This window comes from Oryx dammah, unplaced genomic scaffold (assembly GCF_014754425.2).
Source record: "Oryx dammah isolate SB20612 unplaced genomic scaffold, SCBI_Odam_1.1 HiC_scaffold_20, whole genome shotgun sequence".
NCBI lineage: Eukaryota > Metazoa > Chordata > Mammalia > Artiodactyla > Bovidae > Oryx > Oryx dammah.
Genome location: NW_024070204.1, coordinates 29,521,285 through 29,544,001, shown reverse-complemented (window position 1 = coordinate 29,544,001; position 22,717 = coordinate 29,521,285). Strand labels below are relative to the sequence as shown.

General features: G+C 38.2%; 1 protein-coding gene across 1 annotated transcript; it reads right to left on the bottom strand.

The window, feature by feature from the left end:
* Positions 1-1,278: 1,278 nt before the first annotated feature.
* On the bottom strand, positions 1,279-22,608 carry CUNH5orf22 (chromosome unknown C5orf22 homolog). The gene is made up of 9 exons (XM_040262278.1): positions 22,435-22,608; positions 19,610-19,755; positions 16,178-16,327; positions 13,263-13,692; positions 11,020-11,082; positions 10,310-10,431; positions 8,882-8,948; positions 6,864-7,003; positions 1,279-3,216 (listed from the first exon to the last, which is right to left on the bottom strand). The coding sequence occupies exons 1-9, from the start codon at positions 22,513-22,515 to the stop codon at positions 3,090-3,092; spliced, it is 1,326 nt and encodes a 441-aa protein (XP_040118212.1). The 5' UTR covers positions 22,516-22,608; the 3' UTR covers positions 1,279-3,089.
* Between the last annotated feature and the right edge of the window lie 109 nt (positions 22,609-22,717).

Genomic DNA, 22,717 nt, shown 5'->3' with positions numbered 1-22,717 from the left:
CCAATGTTTGCTGAATGGCTCTTTTGCTAAGGGCTTTATACATGTTATTTCTCACAATATCACTGTAAAGGGGAAGCTGAGGCTGAGGTCACACAGCTGGAAGAAGAAGGGGGCACTGGAGCCAGGCAGACACCCTTGGAAGCTTACACTCTAACCATGATGCTGTTTCAGTCATGACACCTCTTGTCTTGACCTTGGCATGATTCACATCAACTAGGGTGGTAAGGCTTCTAAACAGCGCTGATGCCTGATCAGTAAGCTTCAGAGATCTGCTTGCTGGTGAAGGCCGTCTGAAGTTACAGACATGGTAGGAATGCTGGAGCTGGAGGCTGGCTGCTTAGTCAAAAAGGAAGGTCTTTGACAGAAGTGAAACTGTACAGCCTCAGCCTTTGAAAAGTGCTCTTGCTTCTGAATCACAGGAACTGAACTCACAAGATACTAATGTACAGAATGCCAGCTTACTACTCTAATGATAAGCTATACCCTTCCGGTGAGTGCCCAGAGTATTCACTGTTCAGAGAACTCTCTCCTAAGAATTACAGTCCATAGAAGCCTTTGCAGTCACTCTAACTTCATTTGTTGAACTCAAATGAGAATAAGGAAAAGAAGGCACTGATGTCTGGAATTCCATGAGGGCAGCTAGATCTACAAAACCACGGAGGTGGTCCAGGACCAGTTAGTTCACAAACAAGCATTTCAAGAGAGTGCTGCAACACAGGACGACCAGGTGGTACAGTACAGTCCCATAGTGAGTATTTTCACACATGATCCTCAGGTATCTTGAGCATTTCTGAAAGATGTCTAACAAAAATTTCCTAAGTTTTATGAAAGTGCTTTCTATTAAGTTTGGTAAATGAGAAATCTTATACTCAAAATACTATAAACTATTTTCAGTGTGATGCGTATACTGTCAGCAATCTGGGGCCACTACTACTAAAATGAAGATTTGGAGAGAACATCATATAAAGAGTGAAGGCCTTTGACTAAGAGTTTCCTGGGTACCTAGAAGACAAAGATAAGACGTCCACAAAAAAATTTCCCCCTAGATACTGGGAAATATATACTTGTCAGTTACCAAAGTTATGGCCTAATCTAACATTTAAGTCACATTTTTCAAAAAGCTGCTCAAAATCCCATGCTTGAGCGATATTCGTACATAATTCAAAGCACTGTACTGTGGTGTTCCTCACTGGTACTTAGAATAGAAATGATGGATGTCTTGATAAACTAAGTACCTTCCTATCTGAAATGTGCAGAGACATTAATTTACTAAGTTGGTTCCACTTAACAAGTAGGAACTGAATTTTATTCTTCAAAGAGAATTACAGAGCATGAGAACAATGTGAATGTTCTTAAAAAAGAAACTGATGCCCTTTCATTCTACCTGAGTTAAAAACAATGATGAACGTCATCTGAGTTCATGGGACCCATGATAAATGACTATTAAACCAGACTTACAAGATCAATGCTAGGAACACCCCAAGACCAAATACGATTAATTAGTTCTATAGTTTGGTTTTAAATCTTTAAAATCTTAACACATTTTAATTTTATTTTAGCAGGCAAAATAATTTACTTATAAAAGCAATCTCACTTACAGAACTGTAATAAAACTTTTTCAACACTGAAAAATAAATAGCACTTTTTGCAATTCTGATTTTACAGGGAAATTACACTTTCTGGCATACAATGTTCTATCAAAATGGAAGGTTAAATCACTTTGCTTTGCTTTTCACAACAGAAATAAGCACTTATACTTATCAGTCTTGGGAAATCAACTTGGGGACAAGAAAGGTTTGCTGTAAAATACAATCACTGGAAAAAGGGGATCTGGTGCCATCTACTGAGTGGCAATGGCAACATGATCTTGGGTATTAAGTTAGGAAACACTAATTTCAGCTACATGCAACTCAAAAGAAACACCTCTGCAAGTCCTAAAAGATACGTGCAAAAATGAAAACGACTGCTGTGCTAAAAGTGAGGACTGGATGGGTTTTTTTCTTTAAGTGACATCTACTTTTTAAAGGAAACCAAGTAGACAGTTAAAAAATGATTACTGAACATGAAGAATACGGAAGAGAGGAAGACGTTGGCAAATTATGTAAACGAAAAGTTTCATGATCAGGAGTAGCTTCGGTAGGCTCTCTTACTCATGGAGAGGCTGGTGGAAGGCAGTTACCTCCTTGGGTATTTATGATATCAGAATCAAGGACTTACCCTATTATTTACATAAAAAGCTGGTTTATTTGATAAAATTATCAACCAAGACTTCCAATAAAGTGGCACTTAGGAACTATAAGGATATTTGACTCCCATACTCACCATCTGGAGGAATAACCCTAGGGGATTTTATTGATTAGTAAAGAAAAGTTACTTTTTGCTTGATTGAATTTACTCAAATAAACCTCCTTAATACCAACAATGTTGAAAGCATTCTGTAAAAGCTGGGCCAGAATCCTAAATCCTGGAAATATTCATGGACTGGCAAATTTATTTATTTATTTACTTTTTTTTTGGTAGTAGCTTTTGAGAATGTTACCTTCCTGTAAGGCCCAGATGCCCTGAGTACTAACAGTACACTTAAACATGTTTGTGGTTCTCCTTTCCTTCATAACGTGTCTCACAATCCTTAATATGTTTCTTAGCTGTCCACCAGGAGGGCAGGGGCCTTGTCTATTGTGTTTGTAACCGTATAATCAGCAATAAATTATGACCAGCACATGTATGAGTTCAAAAAATGTCAGTTGGCTGAATGAATAAATGAATGAATGAATCTCATATAGTCCAACTGACCTAAGGAAAAGAGGGGAAAAGAGGAAAAACCCATCACAAAAGTGAAGATGACAGTGATGGATAGGAAGAAAAATGAGCATCACATCCATCACTTGGGGGTAAGCTTGATGCCAAAAAAATTTGCCATCATTCAACAACTGGTGATATCTGTTTGGAGATTCAAAATACCTGAAAAAATTTAAATGGAAAGCTATTCAATAATATTAAGGTATTCTCTGGAAGACTCATTTGAAAATAAGTTAATGAAAACACTATTACTACATCAAGCTGTAACAGGAGCCTCATGCTGTGATGCTTCAAGATGCAGTAGACGAATACACCAGGTGAACGTCTAGAGTCCCGTAGAGGGAGCGTAGCATACCGAGGACTTTTTCTTGAATGGTTTCAACTTGCTCAGAAGGACAGTAATCATCCAGACTTGACCTGGAACCCAGAAAAGAAAGAGAAAGACAAGAAAAACATACATAAGTAGAATGAGATCATATTGGGCAGTGAGGAAAAGCCTGTGTGTGTTGAATTCAATGTAAAGTAAAAATGAAGCTGTACTGACTTCTGGAATAATAATAGTTGAAAGCTACTAAACCTTTACTACATGTCAGGTGCGTTACATGTTTTATGTTCTTTAACCTTCTCAGCAACTCTGTGAAATAGATACCTTTACCATCCCTTTAAAGGAGTCAAATAGAGAAGGATTAACCTGCACGGGTCACATACTGGTATGTGCTGGTGATGGGATTCAACACCATAAAGCACGTTTCCAAAGCCCCAGTGCTTAATACTTGGCCCTTGTTTCCATGAGAGGGAGATGTTGCTTGGGAACACTGGTGCTAATTATATTAGTGACTGGGCTTCATGTTTTACATTCTTTTATTATGTGTACAAACAGGATAGAAATTATGAGGGTAGAGGCTTTCCGACTGATAAAAGGGTTCTGCCTCTATAAATCATCTACTCACCACACAAGTGTACAAGATTATCCAAAACGAAATGTGTGGATGTGCTGGTGTTGGGATTAGTCTCCTAGGTAGTATTAAGGAGGAAAGAGCAAAGAGGTATGGGGCAGGAATCTGTATTTTGAGTCTTTCTAGAATCACTGACTATAATTTGGGTGGCACCAGCTAGTAACAATGTTGCTGACAATTTTAGCTGGGTTAGTATCTAAAATGATTTCATCAGTGCCTCCTGGTTCTAGACTAGGGTGAGGGTAAGCCATTGGAAATCCCACTAGATTGGAAAATGGCATGGAAATGTTTATAGAAGGAAATGAAATTAGTTATCTAGCCTACTCCTTATTCAAGTATTTTAGACCTAAAGAAATAATCTGTAAGACTTCTGATGAGCTCCTTTCATTTTATGGTGATTAGGCTATATCTGAGGCTTGATATAAACATGTTACACATGATAAATGACACAGAGCAATTTTAAATTTTTAAATACTGTCTAACACATACATATGGATAAAGACCTTGAAGAAAGCATGGTATGTAAAAGCTTAATTTATTAGCCTTAACAAACAGGGACACTTTGATGCTTTCACACAGACTTCTGGTTTCTTGAAAACAGTATTAGAGTAGCTCTTGATGGGAGCAACCCCAGGAAGGGGTTTTGGAAATCTGCAGGTACATTTTTGTCACAATAACAATTAGGAGAGAGGGTCTGCATGTTGTGTTTGCAATATGTGGGATACTACTGCAATATGAATATGAATTTTCCTGTGTCCTGCAGTTTTCAAAGTCCATGGAGCACTTAAATAAGTGAAAAATTTGGTTTTAATTTTTTGAGCCTATTTTTAAGTCTTCTACAAATAGTCTTCTGTATTTTTTGAAATGGATTAAACTCAATTTTCCAGGAATGCAGATACTCTGTGAACTGAGGGAAGATTAGACTTTAAGTTCAGAACTTTATCAAGAGCTTGCTGTTACTAGAATAACCATGTTACTATAGCAGTGCTATTCACGGTATTTGGGCAACACGACTGGCTGGATCTGTCTGCATTTTTAACTGTTACATTTAGTGATTCTTTGTAAAGATTCCAGTTTGGTGTGGCATTTTAATATGTACTATTTTATCATCAATTACTCTCCTTTCTCCTTTATGCTATTATTTTTTTAGTGTGTATATATATTTAATGTGTATTTAAATTATATGTGTAGATAGGTTATTGCTATAAGCTAAATGTTTATGTGCTCCCAAAATTCCTGTGTTGAAATCTAATTCCAACGTGATGATATTTGGAAGTGGGGGCTCTTTGGAAGGTGATCAGGTCAGAGGGTGGAGTCCTCATGAATGAGAATAATACCTTTATTAAAGAGACTCCAGGAAGCATCTTCACCCCTTCCTTCTATGTGAGGTTACAGAGAGAAGATGGCTGTCTATGAATCAGGAAGCAGGTCCTCACCAGACAGTGATTCTGCTGGTATTCTCATCTTGGACTTCCTAGTCTACAGGACTGTGAGAAATATCCGTTGTTTATAAGCTACTTGGTCTAAGGTGTTTTTGTTATTGCAGCTGGAACGGACTAAGACAGTTACATCAGCTACACATTGTATATGCTATCTAAATATATTTAAATTACATGTGTATGTGAAAGAAAGAAAGTAAAGTTGCTCAGTTGTGTCTGACTCTTTGCAACCCCATGGACTGTATGGTACATGGAATTCTCTAGGCCAGAATACCAGAGTGGCCTTTCCCTTCTCCAGGGGATCTTCCCAATCTAGGGATTGTACCCAGGTCTCTGGCATTGTAGGCAGATTCTTTACCAGCTGAGCCACAAGGGAAGCCCAAGAATACTGGAGTGGGTAGCCTATCCCTTCTCCAGCAGATCTTCCTGACCCAGCAATCAAACTGGGGTCTCCTGCATTGCAGGCAGATCCTTTACCAACTGAGCTATCAGGGAAGCCCTATGTGTATGTAGATTAGATTATTTATGAGTTCATTCAGAATGGTAAAGAGAGTCACAAAAAACTTGTCATAAAATAAGTAAATATAACTTGCCTGAACATTTAAAGTATTATTTTAGGAACAGTTCCATGCAGAATGAGTCCAAAGATTAACACAGAAATTTTTATTAAACTGCTATAACTATTCAGCACATTTACACATTCAAATGTAAAACACGGCAGCAGCTAAATATTTATCTGTAGGACACAGATACTGGAATTTCTTATGTTCAACTGAATAACATCACCAACTTCAAAGACAAGATAACAGGAATTGTATGCTGTTTGCCAGCCACCACCAATAGGAAAGAGAAAATATAACACCTGAATTTTGAGCTGAGTAGGTTAAAAAGTTGGTAAGAACTATTGTATTAGTAATCATTAGATTCATCTATGGAGACTTAAATTTCCTACTGCCACTGTAACAAATCACTACAAACTTAGTGACTTAAAGTAAAACAAATTCATCATCTTATAGTTCTGTTGGAGGTCAGAAGTCCTAAAACAAAGGTGCTGGCAAGGCTGTATTTCTTCTCTAGGCTCTAGGGAAAGAATCTGCTTCCCTGCCTCTACAGCCTCCAGAGGCTTCCTGCACTCTTCAGTTCAAATCCCATCTTCAAAGTCCACAGTCTAGCATCCTCTATTCTCTCATTCTGACCTTCCTGTCTTCCTACTATTCAGATCTTTGTGATTACACTGGGCTCACCCAGATAATCCAGGATAATCTTCATTTTCAAGATCCTTAATCATATTTGCAAAGTCCCTTTTGCCATATAAGGCATCATATTCATAAGTGCTGGAGATTAGGACATGAACATACTTGGTAGGCCATTATTCAAGCTACTACACTGGGATTTCTTTGGAAGGAAGGATGCTAAAGCTGAAACTCCAGTACTTTGGCTACCTCATGCGAAGAGTTGACCCATTGGAAAAGACTCTGATGCTGGGAGGGATTGGGGGAAGGAGAAGGGGATGACAGAGGATGAGATGGTTGGATGGCATCACTGACTCGATGGACGTTGAGTCTGAGTGAATTCCAGGAGGTGGTGATGGACAGGGAGGCCTGGAGTGCTGCAATTCATGGGGTCGCAAAGAGTTGGACACGACTGAGCGACTGAACTGAACACTTACCTTGCAATTGTCACTAGAGTAGGTTTTGGGAAATTTTTTAGAACAGTATGCAAAGACTGAATAAGATGTTCAATTTCTTGTTCTGTGCTGATATGGTGAGGGAGTTCTGAATAATCACAGGTTAGACCAGCCTGGTGAACCTGAAAATAAGATAATTAAAAATTACATGGTAATGTTGTTGTCTTTAGAAGACTCATTAACCATTAATGGCCTTGATGACTAAAATTTTAATATTTTTGTGGATTAGGATTGCTTTTTCCTTAACAATTTCCATGCCACAGAAGTTACCTATTCTCTGATATTTTAGAAGAACTGGCCTGTACACCTGTTTGGGCCTGATGCCTTTTCTAGGAACAATTTTAAAATTTATTTTATGATTGTAGATTCACTCTGTTTCTGTCTTTGCTTGAGTCCATTTTGACAATTTACATTTTCTATCAAGTTATTCATTTTACTTAGATTTTAAAAAGTCTATACATAGTATTCTCACATTTCCTTTCTTTCAAGAAATTATTTTACTTTTTAAATACATGCAAGAAGTACTACATTTAAAGCTTCAAGAGGATACCTCACTGAACCTACTGTTTCGAGTTTCTTGTGTATGCTTCATGTATAACCATATATACTGATATACATGTGTTTTAAATGTAAATGACTGGTGTTTCAATCTTAGCACTAAACTAAATATGCCTGAGAGCAAGAAAGGGCCCACAGGCTGACATTTTGCAGCCCCTGCTTTAAAGTTGTAAAAACTGGAATTCAAATATATTATAGTTTTTCCTAGGGTACATAAGTGCAAAGCATGGAAAAAACCCACTAATTTACTATATTACTGGACGCTCTGGATACACATCACAGATTTAACTGGCAATGATTGGTCAATACACTAAAAAGAGAGACTCTGCATGTTCTTTTCTACTAAAATGATCAAAACACTTAGTGTTGTAATCCTGCAGCTATGGGTACCTCACATCTGGCTACATAATCTGCTACCAGGCCTATGCCATCCTTTTTCTCAACAATGTACAAAACTCTTGCCCCCTCACCAGAAAATTCAGAAGCAAAGTAATGACTAAAACTAGATCTGCATGAAGATACTTTCAATAATATCATATGAGCTCAAAGCACTTTTAAACCCTAAGAGTCTTCTATCATTTTTAAAATTTGCCATTAAAAAAAAAAGGGTGAGCTTTGAGTTAGCTCTGATTTAACCAAATAGTCTTTTGCTGGTATTTTCTATTCTTACAAAACTAGCATTAAATCAATACATAAACTTCAGTTCAAATAAGGTGGTTTGATTATATACCACTACTAAATAAAACACTAAAGTAAAACCACAATTTATTAAATAAACACTACAAGTAAAAGAAGCAGAACTGGTGGTCTCAGCGTTGGCACAAAATTTGAGAAAAGGGGACCTGAATTCAAATGGGAAAATTTATTCTCAGATATTGCAAAATTATATAAAAATAAAGAAGTTACCATTAAGGGCATCTTCTTTTAAAATAGTATTCAGATTTGCTGGGCAAACAAAGGTATATAGCTAATATAGTTAAGATGTGATGGCCACAATGCCTTCTTTTGTCTGTTTGGTTTTTTTAACCAGAAAAGATTTCAGAGAGGAAAGAAAGAAGTGTGAAAGGAGTATAAAAATGAACGAATAAAGAATGAGCAAATTTAGAAACTGTATACTTTCTTTTCTCTGGCAAGGGGATATCTGATCATAGACAAAATTAAAAAGTCCACAGCATCACTTCTCAGCCTTTTGGCTAAGATCAAGTGTAAAAAGTCAACAGCACTTTTACTTCATACATAATATTAGCAAAAGCGTGTTTTTCCTGGAAAGCTTTTCCAGTATTCTGGCTTCTAATAAGTATATATTTTTTCCACAAAAAAATGCCATTCATACTTTCCAGGAATACAAATAAAAGTGAATCACTTTAACAGAGGGCACATTTTTCAGGCACAAAAATGCCTTTCTTAAAGGGTCAATTTTATATTTCAATATAAAAATTTACCATTTCATAGTCCGGTGCTTCCATCCGTTTTTTCAAACTCTGTACCAGTGGAACTAGTAATTCCATTCTGGAAAAAAGAACCGCTCAATTAAACATTACACCACCTCAACTAAAATGACAGTAGCAAATGATACATTACCCTTAAAATTTACCATTAACAATATGTTTTATATGATGTTTTGGAAATGAAAGATAAGAGTTGTTCAAATATCATCTTAAAATATTAAGAAATAAATGTTCCCTGCTGTTTTCTTACTTAAAAGGTTACAGATTATATTAAAGATTGAAAATTAACACTCAAAAAACTGAGATTTTTCCTCTTTAAGAATGAAAATTCCACTATGACTTTAAAAATTACTTTGATCAGCAGTAAGCCTTTAGTATGCCGTGATAAAAAGATAGTTTCCCAAAAGTTGAGAAAAAAATTCAGGACATATTTATTGACATATACAATTATAACTGGTAAAGTTCTATACCATTTGATATAATAACAATGGTGCTTTTAAGTTATTTAATATAGGTGGAACTCTTTGGAAGCCTTGATTAATTACTGTTTTGAGTATTTTAATGCCTCCTCTACCAATACCCACTCATCTGCTAGGAGGCGAAAAGTAAACAAAAATGGAGGTATGGAGGCCTGTCTACTCACTGATCCTGTTACTTCTTCCTTCTTATTAACGACACTTTCTGGGGTTCTGGAACCTAGTCACCCACCTCTTCTACTTCCTCAGGAACAGTGAAGACTTGTTCATGCTGAGGGTGTGACCCTTTTGGGGGCATGCTAAATTTGGGGAGACTTTTCTTGCTGTCTTACTTTTCCTTTGTTTTTTCTTCAGGTCTGTGACAGAACTGCCTGCAGGTGGTAAAGAGCTAGGCGTGCTCAGCAGATGGGTGGGTTTCAGTGGAAGGTGGCTCCATCTGTGGGCTAGATTCAGGATTCTAAAGTTGTCTGTTTTGTTTGATTTAAGCTTAAGTTTGGCTTGAAACTTCACAAAATCACAAAATAGTAGGTACACAAAATATTTTTGGGGAGAATCATGTTCTGAGACTTATTTCTAACTCTCCCTCTTCCAACATAATTTCAAAGAAGGGGAATCATTTTTAGATCCAGTTCCTTCTACTAAAGAGAAAAAACTAACTTATGTTAAAGTGCCTAATTAGTCGTTACTGATATGACTACTATTATGATGGTTTATTCTTCTATACCACTGCTTTCCTTAATGACAATAAAGTTCTATGACATTCATATTTCAGGGATGTTTCTGAACATTTTATTTTAAAGTGAAAATTGCACTGAATATTTTGAATAGGTAATACACATAGCAGAAGATACTGATTTTTAAAAAGCAATTTATCTGGCAAATTTAGCAATATATCTAGGACTAAAATACAGTAGAGTTGAAGAAAAAAAATATTTGAGAGTCTTACCCAGTGTTTGAAGCCCATTTCTGTACAGTTTCTTCATCATCACCATCACACAAATCAGCAAAAGCAGCTTCTAAATCTTCTAATTGATGAATTCGATTATCAACACAATCTACCAAATCTTCCTTTAAGCACATTGAAAAGCTGAGATTATATAGTTACTCTTTCAAAAAATAAGTGAAATCCTATTACAGTGAAAATTTCAATTCACTCAGTTAACACATGATTTTCAAGTATTAACCATGGGTTTCCCCAAGAAACACATATCCAGATTTGGGGCCGTTGTTTGAGAGTACTCTAATATCATGTAAGATATTATTAGCTATGTGATAGATTGTTGTTGTTTAGTCACCAAGTTGCATCCAGCTCTTTTGCCATGCTCTGGATTGTAGCCATCCAGGTTCCTCTGTCCATGGGATTTCCCAGGCAAGAATACTGGAGTGGGTTGCCGTTTCCTTCTCCAGGGCATCTTGTGGACCCAGGGATCGAACCTGTATCTCCCGCATTGGCAGGCAGATTCTTTACTGCTAAAGGGAAGCCCTTTGCTGCTGCTAAGTTGCTTCAGTCGTTTCCGACTCTGTGCAACCCCATAGACGGCAGCCCACCAGGCTCCCCCGTCCCTGGGATTCTCCAGGCAAGAACACTGGAGTGGGTTGCCACTGTCTTCTCCAAAGGGAAGCCCTTTAGACAAGCCCAAGAGAAACGAAGGATACCTCTGTCAAGTTGCTTCCAGGCTTTTTAAATTGGTACAGCTCTTGTAAGATTTTGTACTCCTCCTGGAAAACAAAACAAAGAATCTATATAGTAGAAAAAAGATTAATTTTTCAATGATATACTTTAAGTAAAAAATGACATTGATACAAGAATATCTTAGATAAACATTTAAAGGTAAGTCTGGGAAATCAGGAAATAATGTAATTCGTTATTTCATTGTAAATATTATCCCTTCTTTAGGGTAACTATTCATCTGGGCATGATAACAATGTATAAATATTAATTATGGAAGAAGACTTAATGGCTAATAGGTAATGAATGAAAATGTTTCTAATACTGTTCTACTCTATAAATGGACACATCCTAGCATCTAAACAGATTTTAGCTATGTATAGGAAATACAATCACTTCTCAGCCTTTTGGCTAAGATCGAGTGTACAGGAAATATATGTATCTTTGTAACAACAAAACAAAACTTTCCATATTCACTTTGTGGTCCATTCCCTAGCCACAGGAGAGAATACTAGAGTACAAACAGATACAATGGGAGGATTTCGCAGGAGAATGTCTGTCCTCATTAAGCACATCCAGGCAGCCACATCAAAGGTAGGTCTACCTGGCCCCACTTAGGAGCATTGTCAAGAAGGGTCTACAGGCAAGATCTAAAATTCCTTAAGCACAGCGCTGTGCACTATCCTCATATAACAAGTCTGTGATTGGGTATGATTATTATTTTGATTTTATACTTGAAGAAACCATGGATCTGAAAGGTTAAGGAACTTTTCCAAGATCATGCAGCTAATAAGCAGTACAAGTAACAAACAGAACTTAGATCTTTCTGACTACCAAACACGTTCTTTAAAAAAAATAGCTATTTCATTATAAAGTATAATACATGCTCTTCAAAAAGTTCAAGAGCACCAAAGGGTATAAAGGACACAAAATTCCCACTTTCCCAGGTTTCCTGATAGCCCTGGAAAAGAAGTAACTGCCATTAAGTCACTTATGTAACCTTTCAGAAATTCCCATTACAAATATTTGGTGAGTATACTTGTTAGGATAAATTCATAAAGTCAGGTTTTTTAGCTTCCAGGTATGCCCATTCTCATGTTTTCTAAACATCTCTAAAGTCATTTTATAATTCTGAACACTGGAAGTTATAGTTACTGGTACATTCACAACAGCAGGAAAGAAACAGAGGGCAATTTTTCTCTCTTATTTGCAAGTTGGGAGGGCACTCAAGGTCCCCCTACTCTTGCTCCAGATTACACTACAGTTGCCCTCTGAACAACATGGGTTGAACTACACAGGACCATTTATACATGGATATTTTTCAGTATGAAGGAAAAGATTTTGGAGCTTTGCAACAATTTGAAAAAAAATCTGCAGACCAACTGTACAGCCTAGAAATACTAAAAAAATTAAGAAAAAGTTAGGTATGTATGAATGAATAAAATGTATGTAGATACTAACCTATCCTTACATAGGCATAAGATGAATGATATTTAATATAAAATTAATAATATGTTATTTTCCTATTGCTTTATAACTTGGCTTTCAAAGAATTACATCTTAAAGAATACATGCCTCTCTAACTGGAGAAACTACATACAACTTATCACAGGTAAGTGGTATTGAAAAATATATAACAACATTTCTGATACTGTATTATGAATATGACTATAATATGCTGTAAAATTTTTATAATGATTCATTCATTAGTGTACAGGCTAGGCTACCACGAAGTAATGGTATCGATTATATTAGGCTACCTAAAACAATCACATTGCTGCTTCCTTGTTATTAATGTATGAATCACTATAACTGTAAATAAATGACTTCATAACATCTTTTCATCTTTGACATCTGCTGTTAGTAATATATGTAGCAGTGTTTTATATCATATAAGACATATTGATATTGGTTCATCTTTAAACACGACATAGATGTAAAGTATTGATAAATACAGTACAGTACTGTAAATGAATTTTCCTTATGATTTTCTCAACCTTACTTTATTATAATACAGTATTTTAAGGGAGTTAAGTTCAGTTGCTCAGTTGTGTCCGACTCTTTGCGACCCCATGAATCTCATGATACATATAATACACAAAATATGTGTTAATTTATTGTTTACATCATCAATAAGGCTCTGATCATCAGCAAGCTATCAGTTATATTTGGGGGAAGTCAAAAGTTATATCTGGATTTTGATTGCACATTTTTAAAACGCCACATTTACCTGAGTGAACATTTCTTTGAAGGGATTCTTGACTGAAAAAAAATCTAAGTCAATATCTAAAACAAATGCGTCCCTTTTCTCTAAAATTTCCAGAATCTCTCTGGTGCTAACTGCAGTCTGGCATTCGTGGCTTTCAGAAGAACATGAACATGATGGTTGTAGACAAGTGTGGTCCCTTCTCTGGGTCACTGCATCCTTTCCCAGTCCTTCTGCACAAGAGTCACCATTAGCAGAGGCAGTGTTCTCTGAGTCCTCCAGCGCTAGCTTTGGCTTCTTAGCAGAAGACACTGCATCATTTTCTCCTTGACTGTGACAGACTTTATAAGGTTTTACCATAATTACATCCAATTGTAAAGGTTTTGGGTTCTCCAGCAGATCTTCAGTTACATAAAGACCATCACTTAGGAAGTAATGATCTGTACTTGTAACCCTGGATTAGAGGAAAACAATTACTTTCAAGACAAGTGGACAAATTAGCCAGCAACATATAGAATTTCAGAAATACAAAAAAGGACATATTTGACAAAAACTGAGAGCTGTCTCTAATATTTGTAATTTCTGGAAACAGAGTTCTCAAATTTCTCCCTAGGCACACAACTGCCCAAAGACCATATTTTGTAGCCTATTGTGCAGCTAGGTGGCTCAGATGGTAAAGAATCTGCCTGCAATGTGGGAGACCCGGGTTTGATCCCTGGGTCAGGGTTTGATCCCCTGGGTTAGGAAATGGCAACCCACTCCAGTATTCTTGCTTGGAAAATTCCACGGACAGTATAGTCCATGGGGATGCAAAGAGTTGGGCACAAGTGAAGCGACTGAGCACACACTCACACATTGTTCAGCTAGGTGTGGGCAGTTGACTCAGTTCTGCTTAAAAGTTGTAAGTGGAAGAGAAGTGCAGAGAGCCTTGCTCGCCGCTCCCCACTGACTTGCATATGAACATGGTAGCAGCAAACCCCACCTGGACTCTGAGTTCAGAGGCCACACTCTAGAGAAGGTGGAGTAAAAAGACAGAAATTATTTGGGGTTTAACTGAAGGGCTGCCGTAGTGGCCCTGGACTGCACATGGTAAACTCTAACTAGAGAAAAGAAATGAAAGATCCTGTTTAGCCAGTGCTTTAGATCTCTGTTATACCAGCTGGAACTGCATCCAAAAAAATCAATTGAGAGAAAAATTATACCTGGAAATAATATCTCTTCATAGAAACTCCCTCTAACATATTTCAGAGCTTTATTAAATTTCTAACTGTAATATTTTAATACGTTAAGCAACTTAAAAAAATCTTGTGCAGCATTTCACAAGTTACAGATTTTTGATTTTAGACATAACAGCATGTTCTTAGCTTTTCAACTGTACTATGCCTTGGTAAGTACTTTGAACAGTGACACCAAATGGTTCTTCCAGGGGTAGGACCTATCCAATTTAGAATGATGGTATTAATATTTATTTCTCATCCACCTCTCTTCAGCATACACTGCCTTATATTTAAAAAGATATAACTTTCTAAAAAAAAATTAATGACATAATAAAACCAATATCCAAGCTTATTAATAACTGTACCACCCTAAGATTCCCAGGTGGTGCTAGTAGTAAAAGAACATGCCTGCCAAAGCAGGAGCCATAAGACACATGGGTTCGATCCCTGAGTTGGAAGGATCCCCTAGAGGAGGGCATGGCAACCCACTCCAATATTCTTATCTGGAGAATCCCCTGGACAGAAGAGCCTGGTGGGCTACAGTCCCTAGGGCTGCAAAGAGCTAGACACAACCAAGGTGATTTAGCACACATGCACCACCCTAAAAAGACCCTTAAAAGACCAATGCTGTATCCACCAACCTAAATGGGTATTTTTCTTTAATAAGGAATATCTTACTTTGCTCATATCTGTATACACACACATATATATCTCAGGCTGCATATCTATATGTGTGTCTCTTCCATAAATTTTTACTTTCAGGATTAACTAAAATCATGATAATCAACATCATCCTAATATTGTTACACATTGAGTTTCAAATGTCTGTTTCAAATTGCTGAGATTTGACTTTGCAGAAACCTGTTACAGGTTAAATAAGGCCTACTCACTGAAGTACTCAATAAAAACCCTAACACTATTTCATATAAGCCAGTATTATGTATAACTTTTATTATCAATATCATTAAGAATAAATCAGATAAATAAATCAAATAACAAGTATCATTTTCATTGAGAAAGACTGCATTTCATTTTCAGTGTATCACCATTTCGTCCTACTATCCTCCAAGTTCTAGGTTATGATTCCACTGCTTAAAACAGTCACTCCATAACAAGAGAATTTAGAAAGCCAAGAACATTCTGGTATTTCTAAAGATATTACAGTATCACAAGAAACACAAAACATTGGTTAAACAGCTTACACAACAGAAATAGTTGCGCATATAACTCAAGTCAAAGGATGCTGTTATTTAAATAATTATCAAAAGCTAATCATATTGATAAAATTAAAATGCTGAATCGATTTTTAAGCCATTGAATTTAAGAAATCAAAGTGAGATAATTTTGCTTTTTCAATGCTAATTGTTAAATTCAGCCAAAAACACTTATATTGGAAGGAAATAATAAAATGTATTATTAAACACATTTGTATAAGGTACCCCAATGATTTAATGGAGTTAGTTATCAACAGAGCCAGGGTTCTAGAGGATGAAGATCACTTTATTCAAAAATCAACTTGACCAGCAACAAAATACAAACGGTGTGTGAAAAAGATCAAGAGACTGGAAAACTTGTTCCTGGTGCCTCGAGAACTCTTTTTGGAAAAGTTGAGGGCTAATCTGACCCCAATTGTGTGAGAGATACTTGTAAGTTATTACAGGGATTCCAAAATGAGATAGAAGTATCCATTCCCTTTCATACACATAAATATGAGGAAATTACCTGATTGTTGTGGTAGAAGTGTCTTTGCCTACTAAAAAGTGATGCCTGCCCTCTCTGATTTGCTGAGCCCATGTGGGATGAAGCCATACTACGTGAGAAAAATGGCCAGCATAAACTGCAGGCATAATCCAATTCTCAATACTTAATTCTCTGGAAAAGAAACAGAGAGGAAGCATAAAAACTATTAGTGAGTGGGTTTTTCCAAATGTGATTTCATTCATAAGAATATTTTAAGATAGCAGGTTTCAAAGCGTGGACTAAAGGCCCTTGCAGGGTTTCCTGGACCTTTCCAGTGTGACCACTAGACCAAACTGTTTTCCTAATAACACCAGGGCATTATTTCCCTTTTTCACTGTATTGACATATATGCTGACAGTACAAAACAATGATGGTTGATGTTCTAAGATTAATCAAGGCAAAGGCACCAAACTCTACTAGCTGTCACTGTACTCATCAATACCAAGCACCAGTGCCCCACATTCCCATCCAGTTTTGCATGAGAATGTCTTTCATGATTTTATTAAATCTTGATCCTGAGCATACATTTTAAAATAATCTGTGTGGCAAAACAGGAAGAACACTGAAAGCACTTCTGCAATATACTTTGAAGTGCCATGGTTGTCTCAAGGGAAAGCACTTGAAAATGAATTGCAAGCTGAACATGATTTTTCTTGCAAGGAAGACTGATTGATAAAACACTTGATCAGGCTTGAATGTGAATTGCTGGATTCTACACTTCAACTCAGAGAAGGCAATGGCACCCCACTCCAGGACTCTTGCCTGGCAAATCCCATGGACGGAGGAGCCTGGTGGGCTGCCGTCCATGGGGTCTTGAAGGGTCAGACACGACTGAGCGACTTCACTTTCACGTTTCACTTTCAGGCCTTGGAGAAGGAAATGGCAACCCACTCCAGTGTTCTTGCCTGGAAGATCCCAGGGGCGGCGGATCCTGGTGGGCTGCCATCTGTGGGGTCGCACAGAGTCGGACACGACTGTAGCGACTTAGCAGCAGCAGCAGCATACTTCAACTAAGCTTTAAGGAATGAACATTTGTGAAGTTTTGGTACAGTATTAAAGAATATTCACAATTAGCTGGGCTTCCCTGGTGGCTCAGATGGTAAAGAATCTGCCTGCAATTCAGGAGACCTGGGTTTGATCCCTGGGTTGGGAAGATCCCCTGGAGGACGGCATGGCAGCCCACTCCAGTATTCTTGCCTGGAGAATCCCCATGGACAGAGGGCTCGGCAGGCTACGGTCTACGGACATGCCTGAGCAACTAAACACACACAAGAGCTGGAAAGGCTATCAAAATACTTGTGAATTTTCTTCATACACTTCCACCAAAACAATATATGGTAAAAGATTGAATGCAGAATCTTGAGTATTTAGCTGTTTTCTATAAAGGCAATTATTAAAAAGATCTGCAAACTATAGCTGATTAATGTTGAAGAGTGACAGAAAAAAAAATTCTGTAAAGCAATTATCCTTCAATTTAAAAATAAATAAATTTAAAAAATTATAAAAAAAAAGATTTGCAAAAATTTAGTTACCCTGATCTTTTTTGCTTTAGAAAATATATTTGTCTTTCATAAAAATATTTATGCTAACATATAAAGGTCTATTATTTTAAAATGAATTAACATTAAAAAATTTATTTATTTATTTATAATTTATTTAGTTGCAGCATGTAGGATCTAGTTCCCTGACTAAGGATCAAACTTGGCCTCCTGCATTGGGAGTTCAGAGTCTTAGCCACTAGATCACCAGGGAAGTCCCATGAATGAATATTTTAGATGTCTCAGTTTTAATTTCAAATATGGTAAATATCACTAAATATAACCCACATTAAAAAAAACTCAAGAATTTTTAAGGGTATACAGAAATCCTGACATTAAAGGTTTTAAAACTATTATTCTATGACTAACTGTATAGTCATCATAACTGCTTCATAATTTTTTTCAATTTATAAAATATAAAACCTCTAAATATAAAAGAGAGTAAGGACAATGGTTGGAGAAGGCAATGGCACCCCACTCCAGTACTCTTGCCTGGAAAATACCATGGACAGAGGAGCCTGGTGGGCTGCAGTCCATGGAGTCTCGAAGAGTCGGACACGACTGAGCGACCTCACTTTCACTTTTCACTTTCATGCATTGGAGAAGGAAATGGCAACCCACTCCAGTGTTCTTGCCTGGAGAATCCCAGGGACGGCAGAGCCTGGTGGGCTGCCGTCTATGGGGTTGCACAGAGTCGGTCACGACTGAAGCGATTTAGCAGTAGCAGCAGCAAGGACAATGGTAGGGCTACCACATTTCTTTAGAGATTAATGTTCTGAGCCAGTTTTAGAGTCAACTAAAAGAAATGTGGTAGGTTAAAATTAATTCACACAAGCATCTATATTTTAGTTTTATATATAACAAGAGAATAACTGCTATGTAATTTTTTATTTTGTAGGAGTAGGCTACACTGTAATAAACATATCAGTAAAAAGACAATGACAGGATTTCAGGGAACTTTATCATTGAAGAGTGCTTAGTAAGTCACCATTCAGTGACTATGGTTTTATATAACTGAAAGTCAATAGGATTTGTGACCTGAAAATAAATTGGGAGGTTGGAGGGATTCAATACTGGAAGAAAGGATACCCAAATTAAAGATGGGTTGCATATACGATTATTGAACTATGAGTTCAAGACACATTCTCCTAGGCCTCCATATCAGACTTTTAAAGGGGAGAAGAGAGAATTGCCCCAGATAATTTCTAAAGTCTTCTACTTCTAAAATTCTATATTCTAAAGCAAAGATTGGCAAACAGTGGTTGGGGCACCTGTTTTTCCAAATAAAGTTTTATTGGAACACAGCCACTGACACTTGTTTACATAGTATTTACAGTTGTGTTCATACTACAAGGGCAAAAATACGTAGCTGCAGCAGAGACCATATGGTCAGCAAGCCTAAAATATTTACTATCTGGGGAGCAAGGAGAGGGTGAAATGTATAGAGACAGTAGCATGGAAACTTAGATTACCATATGTAAAATGGAGAGCCAATAGGAATTTGCTGTATGATTCACAGAACTCAAACAGTAGCTCTGTGATAATCTAGAAGGGTGGGATGGGGAGGGAGATGGGACAGAGGTTTAAGAGGGAGGGGACATATGCATACCTATGGCTGATTGATGCTGATGTTTGGCAGAAGCCAACAAAATTCTGTAAAGCAATTATCCTTTGATTAAAAAATAAATTAAAAAATATTTACTATCTGGATTGTTGAGAAAGTTTGTCCATACTTGCTCTAAATAAAATAAAAAAGGCAAACAAACCAAAGCAAAACTCACAAGCTTAGCAAAAACTATTTCTATTAACTGCTTATCATCTATTGCAAAGTGTATTTCAGACACATAAAAAGGTCATTAACAAAATCACATATTACCCGAAAAGTGTTTCCTTATCAAATACAGTGTCAGCTGGCATATCCACAGGAATAAGGAGGTCTGGATGTGAATCGAAATGCACAAAACTTATATTACTTGCAGGAAGATGCTTTGAGCCAATCGCCCGATATATAAAGGGCAGAACCTGTAAAAGATAACATGTACACATTCAGAATTAGCACTGAAATCATGAGTATATACTCAACTGCAGGCTGAAAAACAATGCTAAACATAACTACAAAAAATTTGAAGCACATCAAGTTGTGAATAAAAAAAGCAAGAGAGCTCCAGAAAAATAACTTCTGCTTTATTGACTACGCCAAAGCCTTTGACTGTGTGGATCACAACAAACTGTGGAAAATTCTTCAAGAGATGGGAATACCAGACCACCTTACCTGCCTCCTGAGAAATCTGTAGGCAGGTCAAGAAGCTAATCCCAAAGAAAGGCAATGCCAAAGAATGCTGAAACTACCACACAATTGCACTCATCTCACACACTACTAAAGTAATGCTCAAAATTCTCCAAGCCAGGCTTCAGCAATACGTGAACCATGAACTTCCAGATGTTCAAGCTGGTTTTAGAAAAGGCAGAGGAACCAGAGATCAAATTTCCAACATCCACTGGATCATCGAAAAAGCAAGAGTTCTAGAAAAACATCTATTTCTGCTTTATTGACTATGCCAAAGCCTTTGACTGTGTGGATCACAATAAACTGTGGGAAATTCTGAAAGAGATGGGAATACCAGACCACCTGACCTGCCTCTTGAGAAACCTATATGCAGGTCAGGAAGCAACAGTTAGAACTGGACATGGAACAACAGACTAGTTCCAAATAGGACAAGGAGTGCGTCAAGGCTGTATATTGTCACCCTGCTTATTTAACTTATATGCACAGTACATCATGAGAAACGCTGGGCTGGAAGAAGCACAAGCTGGAATCAAGATTGCCGGGAGAAATATCAATAACGTCAGATATGCAGATGACACCACCCTTATGGCAGAAAGCAGAGAGGAACTAAAGAGCCTCCTGATGAAAGTGACAGAGAAGAGTGAAAAAGTTGGCTTAAAGCTCAACATTCAGAAAACGAAGATCATGGCATCTGGTCCCATCACTTCATGGGAAATAGATGGGGAAACAGTGGAAACAGTGTCAGACTTTATTTTTTGGGGACTCCAAAATCACGGCAGATGGTGACTGCAGCCATGAAATTAAGATGCATACTCCTTGGAAGGAAAGTTATGACGAACCTAGATAGCATTTTAAAAAGTAGAGACATTACTTTGCCAACAAAGGTCCGTCTAGTCAAGGCTATGGTTTTTCCAGTGGTCATGTATGGATGTGAGAGTTGGACTGTGAAGAAAGCTGAGGGCCAAAGAATTGATGCTTTTGAACTGTGGTGTTGGAGAAGACTCTTGCACTCCTTTGGACTGCAAGGAGATCCAGCCAGTCCATCCTAAAGGAGATCAGTCCCGGGTGTTCACTGGAAGGATTGATGCTGAAGCTGAAACTCCAATACTTTGGCCATCTCATGGGAAGAATCGACTCATTGGAAAAGACCCTGATGCTGGGAGGGATTGGGGGCAGGAGGAGAAGGGGACAACAGAGGATGAAATGGCTGGATGGCATCACCGACTGGATGGACATGAGTTTGGGTAAGCTCCGGGAGTTGGTGATGGACAGGGAAGGCTGGTGTGCTTCAGTCCATGGGGTTGCAAAGAGTCGAACAGGACTGAGTCACTGAACTGAGCTGAAGTTGTGAAGAAGTAGGAAAATATGACATTTGTTACTGCAGATGATTTAGACAATCAGCTCAAGCTTTATTTTTTTCCTCAAAACTTCCAATGGGCATCTCTTGTTGGCATGTTGCCCCCATCATAAACTCAAGAACAATGTGAGGAAACAGACAAGCTCTGGTACTCAAGGAAAGAAAAGCAGAAACAACTGCTTGTTAAAACACACTCTGGTGTAAAAGATGTGTTCAAGCTACCCTGGGTCTCTGCGTCTTTCTCACACCTTTTGGATGATGGTTGCTGGGCTAGGTCCTCTCTAAGGCTCTTTGTTCCGTTACAGTCTCTGGAGTTCTAAGTTAAGATTGAATGTGAAAGCACCACCTACCCTATGCACATTATCTCTAGGTCCTGAGAAACCAAATTTCCTTCCTATTATCTTTATTCATCCGCACATCTGGAATCGGCCTCTTCCTCTTTAACATCCACAGAATTCCTAAGGATTATTAAAGCTATCAAAAACAAAAAGTCTTCGATCACAGGACTCTCGCAGGCTTCCAGAAATCTAGATGTGGGCACCATTTTAGCTATTCTAAAGTAGCACTACTACAAAAACAGAAAAATATCTTTATAGCGCCGTGTTAAGATTCATACACACACTACTCACACTATAATACTAACGGCTCTGAGAGCTACTCTGTACCCATTTCACAGATGACAGTGCACATTCTCAACAGAAGCCTCGCACCGACACCACAGAATTGTGAAGGGGATGCCGGGAGACAGCAGGAAGCCTTAGTTATGAGCAGGATAAGGACTCGAGTTACTGCAGTTACGACTGCCCGCGTCCGAATCCCGAAGCCACTAGTTGTTGGCCGTGGGATTTGGGGCAAACCGCGAGGGTTCAGTGAGTTGCCGGACTCGTAGTAAGCGCCGCATTAACGTCGGCGCCTATTCTTCCAAGCTCGCCGTCCTGCTGTTTTCCCCACAGCACTGCAACTCGCTCGGATTCTGGTTCTCTCTCTGGCCTCCAGGCTCCGCCGCCGCCTCAGTCCTCGCGCGACCCTGCCCAGCACCCGTCAGCTGCCCGCTCACCTCCTGATGATCCTCCACCACCCACACCGGGAGCTCAGGATAGCGCCGGAGCCGGGCGCGCTGTCCCCCGGATTCACTCATGTTTTCGCGCGCGTCAGAGTCCCAAAAATCCGGAGCCAAGGTTCCCTCAAGAGCCTGAGCTGCGGCCTGCCTCCTCTCCCGGGAGTAAACGCGCGCTCACCCGGTTGTGGTTTCGGATTGGAGGAGGTAAGGGGCAGGAGGCGGGCGCCAGAGACTTGAGGAGACCGATTGGCTTAGATGTCCATCGTTCTTATTGAAGCAC